Source organism: Theobroma umbraticum, unplaced genomic scaffold (genome assembly GCF_002168275.2).
Source record: "Theobroma umbraticum cultivar Fairchild unplaced genomic scaffold, ASM216827v3 scaffold_30.0, whole genome shotgun sequence".
Classification (NCBI taxonomy): domain Eukaryota; kingdom Viridiplantae; phylum Streptophyta; class Magnoliopsida; order Malvales; family Malvaceae; genus Theobroma; species Theobroma umbraticum.
Genome location: NW_018397254.1, coordinates 1,332,309 through 1,344,150, shown reverse-complemented (window position 1 = coordinate 1,344,150; position 11,842 = coordinate 1,332,309). Strand labels below are relative to the sequence as shown.

General features: G+C 36.7%; 3 protein-coding genes across 3 annotated transcripts; 2 read left to right on the top strand and 1 right to left on the bottom strand.

Moving 5' to 3' along the window:
- Nucleotides 1-934: 934 nt before the first annotated feature.
- LOC110413742 (NADPH HC-toxin reductase 1-like) lies at nt 935-3,411 on the top strand. The gene is given in 6 exon segments (XM_089784625.1): nt 935-1,055; nt 1,151-1,323; nt 1,429-1,635; nt 2,804-3,183; nt 3,269-3,361; nt 3,363-3,411. Coding segments are annotated over 6 exon segments (1,023 nt in total).
- A 1,554-nt stretch (nt 3,412-4,965) lies between these two features.
- LOC110412075 (1-acyl-sn-glycerol-3-phosphate acyltransferase) lies at nt 4,966-7,263 on the top strand. Its single transcript, XM_021422552.2, has 3 exons — nt 4,966-5,389; nt 6,493-6,510; nt 6,610-7,263. The coding sequence occupies exons 1-3, from the start codon at nt 5,038-5,040 to the stop codon at nt 6,798-6,800; spliced, it is 561 nt and encodes a 186-aa protein (XP_021278227.1). The 5' UTR covers nt 4,966-5,037; the 3' UTR covers nt 6,801-7,263.
- Nucleotides 7,264-7,448: 185 nt separating this feature from the next.
- LOC110412069 (putative WRKY transcription factor 41) lies at nt 7,449-9,502 on the bottom strand. Its single transcript, XM_021422497.2, is given in 4 exon segments — nt 7,449-8,303; nt 8,606-8,734; nt 8,845-8,987; nt 8,990-9,502. Coding segments are annotated over 4 exon segments (1,077 nt in total). The 5' UTR covers nt 9,161-9,502; the 3' UTR covers nt 7,449-7,669.
- Between the last annotated feature and the right edge of the window lie 2,340 nt (nt 9,503-11,842).

Here is an 11,842-nt window from a genome sequence, read left to right as displayed (position 1 = left end):
GAAACGATAAATAAAGCTTAAGCAACCAAAGGATTCGTATAGCTTTGTTTAGTTTTTCTTTTTGAAGGCTGGGTAGCTAGCTTAGTTTCACCTAGCAGAAACTTTGGAAATTCCGTTTACCACAAAATGGTTGCTTAATTACTTTGTATTTCGGAAAGAATGAGAGACTATACTGCAATCTCTTCAAGACATGATCAGATTGAAATTATATAAAGAGATGTGATAGGTCCAAAATTCTCTGTCTCTTTTCTAGTGGCTTGTATTAAAATCAAATCTCATATACTCCCACAATGTACGTAGTTGCCCAACTAAAAGTACTTGAAATGAAATTAATCACCTAATCAGCTACTCTGGTGCGTAATAACAAAATTGAACGCATCAAACATATATAAGTTAAATTTTATGAAAATCTTACATTTATGCCTCACTAGTTAATTAAAATTTTAAACCCCATTGAATCATAAAGTGATGTACTCAAACTTTGGCTTGGATCATTACCTGAGCTACACTAATGAAAGACGGTAATTTATATATTAGAAATTAGATTAATATGGGCTGACGGAAGTGAAGGACACACCTTTGGTGTAGTCTTTGAGCATTGCTCGGATAATTCTGATCTATCAAAGAAGTCAACATTCAAAGAAACTAAAAAGAAGTGAAATGTTGTTAAAAGCCCAGAAGCATGATTGGTTGCAATAGCCGTCCAATAATAAAAAACTAAAGCTAAATGATAAATTATGAATTGGCCGGCTGGTTTGGCCCAACCCATGCTCGAAATATTTGACGTTTCTACTTTGACCTCTGCATTTCCTGATGACCTTAAAAGCTAGTGCTCTTTGCTGAGGTAAGGTAAATCCTTTTGCTGTACTTGCTTTACTCCTCAGTTACTCCCACAAAGAAAACCATCAGCTGGGCCAAAATAAAGCAGATCAGAATGGAGAAGAAAGCTAATATCAAGGTCTGCGTCACCGGAGGTGCTGGATATATCGCGTCTTGGCTTGTTAAGAAGCTCCTAGAGAAAGGCTATATTGTCCATTCCACTCTCAGAAACTTGGGTTCTCCTTCTTATCCCCATCTCTATTTCTCTCTTTCCTTCTGTCGTGCCTTGCAGCTATCTCGTAGACTTTAAAAATTTTCAATAAAATTGCAGAGGATAAATCAAAAGTAGACATTCTTAAGTCCCTCCCTGGTGCAGACACCAATCTAATGTTATTTCAAGCTGATTTATACAATCCCAATCAGTTTGAAAGAGCCATTCAGGGGTGTGAATATGTCTTTCATGTAGCTACTCCATTGCTTCATGACAGTACTCAAAGCTCAATGGTTGGTTTTCTTCATCAAATGATTAGCTCATCAAAGTTATTTCCAATCTGTCTTAACCCAATTTTTGATGACTTTTTTTTTTTTGTGTATTTATAATAGTTCAAGGATACAACTGAAGCAGCTGTTTCCGGAGTGAGAAGCATTGCTGACGCTTGCATCCGATCCCAAACAGTTAAGCGACTCATCTACACAGCTTCTGTGATGGCATCCTCACCGCTAACCGAAGATAGACTTAAGTTCAAACCTTGCGTGGATGAATCGTGTTGGACACCAATTGATATGTTATTGACTTACTGCAATGAAGTTACACTGGTATATATTTGTTTCTTCTCTTTAGATTGTCACCGCAGTGATATCAATAATTAACTAATGTCTCAGAATCTGAAATTCACGTTTCTTTCTTTCTTGGCTGCAATTCTTGCTCTTAGGCATATACTAGATCAAAAATGTTAGCAGAGAAAGAGGCGTTGAGCTATAACGAAAAAAATAACGTCAATTTAGAAGTCGTAACACTTCCCTGTGGCCTGGTGGGAGGAGAGACTCTTCTTTCCTACGTGCCTTTAAGTGTGGAAATAATTACTCTTACACACCTTAGAGGAAAAATTTTCTCTGTCGAAGGATTAAGACTTATGCAAGAGATTCTTGGATCAGTTCCCCTGGTACACATTGATGATGTTTGTGATGCGCACATCTTCTGCATGGAGACCCCATCCATGAGAGGCAGGTTCCTTTGTGCAGCAGCTAATCCAACCATTGCAGAAATTGCAACTTATTTTCGAGAAAATTATCCGGAATGCAAGATTGGTGAAGAGTAAGAAATTAGTAATTGAAAAATAATTCGGAATTTCGAGCAATGCTTGTATTACTAAATGCTAAAAAAAACACATATTGCTATGTATATGTACTGATTATTGTTTGATTTCATTATTAATTCAGGTTCATGGGAGAAGAAAAGCGAGGAATTGGATTCGACTCTAGCAAGCTGATCAAAATGGGTTTTCATTACAAATGTGATATGAAGAAAATATTAGATGATAGCCTGAAATGTAGAAGGCGACTGGGTGCTCTCCCCCGTTAGATGTTGGAGGCAACATTAAAAATTGTACTTTTTGCTTTAATAAAGCTTACAGCTCGACAATGGGCTTGCTACATTGGTGATATTGACGTTCTGTTCAGTGACGAAAATAATAATATTTGTAAAAATAAAATTATAAAATATTTATAAAAAATAAAAATAAAAATTTAAAATTTTAAAAAATAAAAAAAAATTTAAAAATTTTGGAAGGCGGGACCCCATTAGCTCATTTTCTCTTAATTACTTCTTAATTTTATTTTAATTTTTTAATTAGACTATTTTTATCCCAATCTCCCAATACAAAATCTTCGACTTTTTCTCCTAAATTACTGTTTTTACGGCTCAAATTACTTTAAGTTTGAAATTTTGACCATCTTTCTTTTGGATGAAATTCCCTGCTGTCAGACATATAAAGTATCAAAAACCTTAGCGGAGAAAGAGGCATTGAGCTATAACGATAATCCTGATGGCAAGTTAGAAGTTGTCACTCTTGTCTGTGGCCTAGAGGGAGGAGAGACGCTACGGTCATACGTGCCTCTAAGCATAGAAGTAATGTGTTCGCAACTTATTGGCAAATTGCCCGCTTTCAAGGCATTCGAATTTATTGAAGAACTTCTGGGATCAATTCCTATTGTACACATCGAAGACGTCTGCGATGCACATATCTTCTGCATGGAGATACCCTCCATGAGAGGTAGATTCCTTTATGCGGCAGCAAATCCAACCATCAGACAAATGTCAACGTGCTTTCGAGAAAATTATCCACAATACCAGATAAAAGAAGAGTACGTTAGAAATATGAACAAATCTTAACATGCAAATTCGGTATACAATATTAATGTATAATAATTTTTTGGTTTCAATGTGCAGGTTCATGGGGGAAGAGAAGAAAGTCATTGCTTGTGACTCCAGCAAATTGGAGAAGATGGGCTTTGAGTACAAATACGACATGAAGAAAATATTATGATAGTGTAAAATGTGGAATACAACTAGGAGCTGTCTTCCTCAATTAGTGATGAATTATATATTATGGTCTAGCTATGGAAACAAAGTCTATGAAAATAAAATAATTGATTAGTATATGATCTTGTTTAAAAATTAAGATTCGAATCTCAATTCTTTAAAATAAAAAAAAATTATGGAAATAAAGAGGTAGCTTGCCTTTGAATTAACTAGTCGGCATTGGCTCTGCATTGCCTGTAACTATATATCTGAAGTATTTGATGAAAACTTATGAAATAAAATTGTTTTAAGTTATTACGCGTGCATCCTTTGGGTAGGGGAAGTGGAGCATGTATCCTTGATATAAGGATCCATACCTTATTATATTAATCTCAAATATTGAGCTTAAACTTAAATACTATAAGCTTAGTCCTTTCGTTTTTGTTTTCTCTATAATATCGGAGAAGAGACAAAATTACTTTGTGAATTACTAACATTTTGGTTTTTATAAGATTGGAACCGTGCAATTTTAGAAACTGTGTTATGCTCGGCCTAACAGTTCATTTTTCTGTACTGTATCTACCAGTGTCTTGTCCGTATAAATTATTAATGTCGGTTCTCTCTAATCTCACCTTCATCCCCAGCTGCCTTAAATGTCATTGTCCTCGAACTTGGTAGTGCTAATTAACACTCCAGGCAACTTCATTTCATACTGTGCGCGTGCCACGAACAGCAAGAAAATCAAGATAATTAGCACCAGACAAAGTTCTTATGGGCAAACAGTCCAGTTCTTAAACGCTTTGCTGTCTGTAAGTTGGCTTTACCATCTACTGCTTTTGCGTTTGTTCCAACTACTGCTTGTTCGCTTGTTTGTTCTTACTTCCTGGGCCCCTCCCTTTGGTATTTTAAGCTGTTGTTTTTAAATCTTCTATCCAGAAAGAATAAAAGAAAAGAAGAGGAAGTAGATGAAACACAGTTATCTAAATCTTGCGAGGAATCTGCCACGTTCATTGTAGGCGACAAGCAGAATAAAAGATTATCCTCTCAGGACACAATTAGTCGAGAGGAACGGCTCAATCCAACAACATAAAAGACAGGAAGTAAAGCTAATTTAATAGCGAATTGAAGGTCCGGCATGGAAGGGTTCAGAGAAAGTAAATCAATTCCCACCTCCCATGCATTTGTTCCGGAAAGTAAGCAAGAACAACAATACTTAATATGTATTAAAGATCTAAACAAAGTAGTCAAACATTTTAGTTTTACAGTTCCAAGCTTTTAAAATACCATATTCCTTTTTAGGTATTGTCAGGAGAAGCCAGAGGAAGTGACCGTTGAACATGAGCTCAATTATTATTTTAGACTCTTACGGTATTTTATAGTCGACCTCCCACCATGCACCCTCCACATTTTTCATTTTATTCTCAGCAGTCGGAACCACTCTATTTCAAGAATGGGCAAAGAGAAGCCCAAGAATTGGGGGTTTTACTTCTAATTGAAGATAGTAAATTCTTGGGCTCTGTACAGTCCGGGTTCACTGTGATCAGTCCAAGTCAATGTGGCAAAGCCCATTAAACAAGGCCTGTTTGCTGCATTAGAACCTAAATCCACGCATCAAATTTCTCCGATCCACCGCATTACTATTATCTACAAGAGGGAAATCCAAATTCCTAAACGAAAAGGCAGAAGCTGTAGTTACGATGAATCTCGGTTGTGTACAACTACTACCCACCTCTTCTGTCCCTCTACTATTTGCTGGTTCTTCTTCCTTCTTGCACAATCACCGAGCAAACCCAGGTAAATTAAGCAGAGATTTCAGGAGTTCTAAAAATGGAGAAGTTGCAAAGGGGAAAGGAGGAATTGTATGTGGGTGGTTATTGCCAGTGGATCCATGGGCACCTAACATTGACTCGCAGAGCATTGCTTCGCAGCTTTTTGCAGTTTCTTTGTTTCCGTACATTGGATTCCTGTACTTCATCACCAAATCTAAGTCTGCTCCGAAGCTCACCCTTTTTGGCTTCTACTTCTTGCTTGCCTTTGTTGGGGCCACCAGTGAGTTTTTGGGAATTATACGTATCTCTTTCTCAGATCCTTTTATTATGGAGTAATTGATATTATAAGGTTATTTTATGCTCTTTCTGGTTCTGAACTTCACAAATGAAGTGAATTTTGACTTGGGAGCTGGGGTTTCTCTTGCCATGAAATGAAGAAATTAGCATTTGGTCAAAAATTAGAATAAAATTAGACAGAGTAGCTAAGGTGCAAACGAAGTGAAACGATTATTAGTTACCTCTTGATAATGGTTTTTTACAAGATCCCACTTTGTTGATGAATGCACCTATATTGAAATACGATCATTTTTGCATACATCCTCTTTTGGTTTTCTCAAATTGTGTAAATCACATGTTAGATATTTGAATTTAATTTATATTGTTTCTCATGTTCTATGCTACCTTTCTTCTCTTATTTTTTTGGATAATTAAATGCTATATTTTGAGACTATGAATATATGGCTTATCCTAGCTTAGGGAAGATACGAATATTGTGACAATGGGGCATCTTAAAGCTGTAACACTTTTGTTAGAATGGTAGAAATTTGGTGTCTGCTTTTACTCATTTGGAACCAGGGCAGGCAGGCAGCTAGTTTCCAAGTCATCTATATATTCTACCATGTAATTTCTTCCCAGTTGTGATGCTGGAGAATTCCATGAATCCATTCATATATTTCAGTGCTGATCATTGGTTTCACATAGATTCATCTGTTTTAGTGGCAAGTCTTTCTTATTTTTGCTTCATTTTCTCCAGGGTGCTTATTTTCATCTTTTGGTATAGTGCCTAATATAGATTTTTAGGCTTTAAGTTTGTTCACTTCTTTTCTATTTGAATCCTGTGGCAATGTTTCCAATTCCTTGTTTACTTGATCAGTGGAGCTAAGCTGCATGAAGTACACAATTCAGCCCAAAGCAAACAGAAAATAAATGAGAGGGGATAGGGTTAAAAAACAAACAAAATGTCGCCTTCATTCAATTTAGTGTTGTACAAAATTTCTTACTTTGGATGCTTTTCTTCTGTAATTTGATTTGCTTTTGGTGTCTTGTTTCAACTCTCTAATTTTGTTTGTATTGATCTTTTCTGACTTCGTGTCCACTGAGCAGTCCCCGCTGGAATATATGGTAAGTTCTCACCACTAAACAAAAATTGCTTTCATTTGTTAGCGATCAATTTTTACACATGGATGCCAAATTGTGACTCTATCCATGTGGTTGAGACAGCCAAGGTGAAATATGGTACTTCCTTGTCTAATGTGGATTGGTTACATGGAGGGGCTGAATCACTTCTCACTTTAACCAACTTATTCATTGTCTTGGGGTTGAGACAAGCTCTTCGGAAAACTGAGGACGCAAAAGAAAGCACATCAAGCTCTGCTCCAGATGCAAAAGAGCAGAAGAAGCCATTCATATAGGTGTGGTAAGTAACATCATAATTAATATCCTTGCCATTTCATTGTTCAAGTACTAGGAGCTCTTCTTACTTCTGTTGAATGTTGCTTCTTTTCTCACAGTTATCTAATACCTAATATTTTCTGCGGTTACCTTGCTACTATTGTTCTCCTGAGATCCCCTCAGCACAATTGCTAGCACACATGCAACGTACCATTCTTATGTGCTGCTGAGTAGCTTGGCTATTGGCTCATATTCAAATATCTTTTAACATATTGCGAGTTTCCAGTCTAGAATTACAGATGCTGTCCGTGTTTCTCCATGTTCTCATTTTATAAGATCTCTTATCAGCACGAGTACTGGGTTTTACTTTGTTTATGTATTCCATCTGTTAGGAGTCTAAACAAGCAATGTTGTGTCTACTGAATAGATCATAGGAATGTAGATTCTTTTTTCCCCGTATATACATATTTTTCTATTGGCAAATATGGGATTTGTTGCTTTCGCACAATATTATGTTATGGACGACTTATTTGGATTTCAAATGGCCATCGCTTGAAAACTCATTTGCATATTGCAATGAAGTTGCAGGAAGTTAAAGGATATATGCATCATTTATGTGTGTCACCCTGAAGGTTTCTATATGCCAACACTATTCTTTTTGGTAAAAGTCTAGGTACCAATATTATTGCAACTGCGATTACAACAAATGTCAAAACTTGTTATCCGAGGAAATTTCTTAAAATCAACATTGAATTGAAACTGACTTACGTATTCTGCAATAGCTCATGTGATAACACAAGCTAGGATGAACAGACGCAACCAGCTAAGCTGGTCAGCGTAACCTGAATTCTAGACCTACCCTTGCTCTTATTTCGATTGTGAAAATGAATTAGGAGAAAAATCCCGGGGTGTCAAAAGGGAAGTTTGGATCCAACTCCACGTGATCGAGTGAGAAATCCAAGTCCATAATTGGAGAATTGGTGGCTGAAGTGTTGGCTGAAATCAACTCAGTGAGAACAGATTCAGCATGCCGTTCATCAAGAATCCCTCCCAAGTTGTTCATCTGAGAATGAGAAACTGGAAAGTAGTTTAATTCAGGTGTAGCAGGAGACATGAAAGGCGAAGAGAAGCTGCCCAAGATATTGTTGTTATCAAGTACTCCTGAAGGTGAAGAAGTATGGTTTTCGCTCTGAAGGCACCCAAATGATGATGAAGGAAAAGAGAAGGACGGTGCCATCCCTTTATTGTCTAAGCCCTCAGTATTGACCCTTAGGCCTTTTCGAAAATTTAAGAGGATATCTTGTGATTGCAATCGTTGGTTATTGTTATAGTTAAGGTTATTTGATTTATGTTCTTGTTTTTCTGGTGATGCTGGTGGTGGAACTGCTGCCTGGTTGCCAAGGGCACATGTGTGAGTTCCTCTGTACGTGACCTCAAAGATGGTGGGATCATCATCAGATCTCTGGACTTGCTTTGTAGCCCAGCAGTTCTGAGTGTTCCGGTAGGTGCATCTGTAATAGCTTCTGCAAAAGCAAACCATCTCCCATCAGAAATTTTACTAAATAGAAGTGAAGATATTTATAGGAAAAGAAAATTTTAGGGACTCCAATGAACTAGTCAAAAACAGAATAGCCTACTTTCTTTTCTTGTTTTTTTTTTCTTTCTTTCTGAAACTACAGATCCCAAAGGGTTAAAAAGTTGGTGTAGCTTTTTTTTATATGTTTAGTAGAAGAAACTGCTAGCAAATGATTGAGATGAGTGACTCCAATGACTTCCAAGAAAGAAAAAGGGTCTTTCCAGCAGGATAAGAGAAAAGACTTATCACCTAGGATATTTGGCGCCGAGGATATCTTTCTGCCCATATTTTCTCCAGCTGTAACCATCGTCATGAGGTCCCTCCAGCAGGCTTTCAGAACTAACTCTCACCTGATCCGTCCATCTAGGCAACATCTTTCTGCAAAACCCAATTCCAAAAACATGTTCCAGGAAGCATTAGCACCAAATTAACCATAAGTTTGCAATAAGAGATACGAGAATTTCATAACTTGTAGCTTGCAAATTCACCTCTTCTTTGAGACATCTCGGATATCCTGGTTGTCCTTTTCAAGGTCATCACTCCGAGGGCTGCCGTTTATGGATAGGGGAGACTCTGGCACTCCAGATGTTGCTCCACATTCTGTTGTGGCTGTCCCACGGGCCGATTCATTTTCAAAATCAGAAGAGCTTTCTCGTAGGAAGACAAAATCTTCTGTACTAACAAGTCCCTGGACTCAACAGAAGATGCTGTTCCCAAATATACCCTTAACTGTTTTGCTAATTCCATTCCTTGAACCAGCTCACCGATCAGTGTTTCCTGCTCCCAGTTCCATCCGTGCTCCATTTTTTCCTTCTGCTACAATTTTCACCGCACGATATAACGGGATATAGGGCGATTCCTTCTTTGAAATTTGGAAGTACTAAATCATAACACCACCACTTCCAATACTAGACTGGGTAAATTTGTGTTATCAAGAAGCAAAAGCTTTCCCCTAAGGAACACAAGCAGAAGCAGCCAAAGGGATTGAAATAACCTGAATGGTGAAGAGCAAGAAGCAACAACCATGGAAGTTGGCCTGAATGAAATTTGTATTATGGAGCCGAAAAGTTCAGCTGTTAAAAACTTGTTTATGTAGAGCTTAAGCGAAAGGGAGAGTGGGAGAGTGAAAGCCCTTGGTTTGAAGAAGAAAATTGAAGGCTTGGGTTTATAAAGGAGCTCCTTAAGATAGAAAACGTTGTGGGAATGTAGAAAGTTTGAAGGTTGACCAAAAGAAACCGAGTTTTTCAGCATAGACCAGTCTTTGGTCATATGATAAGAAGTAAGAGTGGAGTGTGAGGACTGAGGGGAGGTCCAAACTCCAAATTTTGACCAATTCTTCCTTCAAATTAATTCTAACGTGGCCCCCCCTTTTGTTTTCTCATTTGTCGTTTTATGACACGAATGATTGAGGTTAAGACGAGAAACGAATAGAGAATTAAGAAAGTCAGGGTTGCAGCTCGATAGAAGAGTTGGACCAAGAAGTTTTCAGACCATATTCCGCGTTCTTGCTCTTGCCTTGTGCTTCTCCAAGTGAGGAAAATGGGAGCTTACGTGCACCGAAGATGCCATCTGCACCCACTTCTCCATCTGCTTATCCCTGTTAGATTCTTCACGTGACTTTTAAGTTTTCTAGTTTCTTAATGTGATTTTCAATTTTCTATGATGAATCTTAACTGTCGAGAACATGCATAAACGTAGATTGACTCAGTCTGGCCATGGTTGAGCCAACCCTGAATTCCTTTTCTAGAGGGATTTGCCCCTGTTTCCATGGTCAAAGAAATTCAACACGATGCATGCACGGTAACATATTTGGAAGCCGCACAATTCTTTTTAATGCGAAATTTTCCAAAAGAACCCAACTCTTTTGTAGTCTTTAAGATAATTAAAAGCTTCATCAAAGGCAGGAATTTCACCTGGATGGTAGCCACCAAGCAACATCCTTAATTTCAAGGGCCCCTAAGGCCATTGTCTTGAATTAGGAACCTAGCCCAACAACCCTCTCTAATTAATACATAGATTAGAAAGTGACTAAACGACAGGTTTTACTGTGATTATTAAGCCTATTAATTCGATTAAGGTTCTGTCATTTTGGGTCCTTTGTTTATCTTTGTATTGTTGAGCTTTTCCTTCAATATGTGCCATGAGATGGACATCACCTTGATGAATGGAATTGCAAGTGTCCCCTCTGAGACATAGTGTAGTATTAGGAATAAACTTCGTCTTCATTAAATTGAATTCAGAAAGCAGAAGAGAGACAACATTTTGTTTGTTGGGTCTTCAATGTGAAACCCGCAAAGTCAAAACAAATGAAGGGATTTATTAAATTCAGAAACTAGCTACGCCTCCTCGTGCACAAATCTTTTGGACTTGATTTCTTTTTTGCAGTTTGCATATACATACAATTGTTAACAGAGTATTTCAATAAAATAGCTTTTTATTTTTTTTGTTTAAATTATGGAATTTACACACAAATGATTTGGGGTTGTCAACGGGGTTGAGGAGAGTTTTCAATTAGACCATTTTTAAGTATTAAATTACAATAAAGATTAAAGCAAATCTAGTAGGTACAAGGGTACCTTTGGCAATTGATATATATATATATATATATATGTATGTATATCAATCATAGAACTCAATAAGGGTCAATTTTCTCCATTGATATGTCATCTTCCGAGTCAAAAGTCTCCTTAAATTAGATGTTGTGAAATATTTTACTATTTGACTGCTCATTGGTGTAATTTTTCTTATTATTTTTCCATTTCAATTATTTAGTTTCTTTCATCAAATTTTTGATAGGGTTATGTAAACTCTTTTGGTAAGATGTTCTTGAGCAAACCACTTAAAATCAATAAATTTTGAAATAAATTAATTACTTCCGTACTAATTATGTTAGGTATATCAACATATAAGATAACTTAATTCTAATTTTATTATTTGACAAGATATTTGAACCTTATATATATTGGATTAAAATTTTTTACACAATTTTTTAATTTAAATAAAAAAATAAGAATAATATTCTCAAAAGCTGGTAGTTGAACAATAAATTTTTGACTAGGATGGTCACAAATGACTAGCATTAAATTTAAAAGCAAAAGGTTTTTCCGAAGTTAACATTTGAAAAATTCAAAAGGTTAATCCGCTCCTCTGGTAATTATGGTAACCGCGTTTTCGTGGAAGATAATGGGGTTGGAAAATGACGTGAAAATGGTCCATGGTTAGTTAGTACCAAAAGTTTTTAAGCGACAACCAGGCTCATGCCCAAATTACCCTTAAAGAGTCTTGACCACGCTCTCATGGATGTTGACTTTTTGCATCACAACTTCTCCTTTTCTTTCCCCTTTTAAATGTTTTCTGGACCAATCCCTTTGCCACCCAAGGACTAGTATTTGAATTTTAATAATAATAATAATAATAATAAGAATTTTATATGACTTATTGGGTTTTTTTGGTAATTTTTAATCAATTCTAAATGAGGTATGTTAA

Excerpts from the sequence above, each read along its gene's own strand:
- LOC110412075 (XM_021422552.2), top strand. The coding sequence starts at position 5,038 with ATGAATCTCGGTTGTGTACAACTACTACCCACCTCTTCTGTCCCTCTA.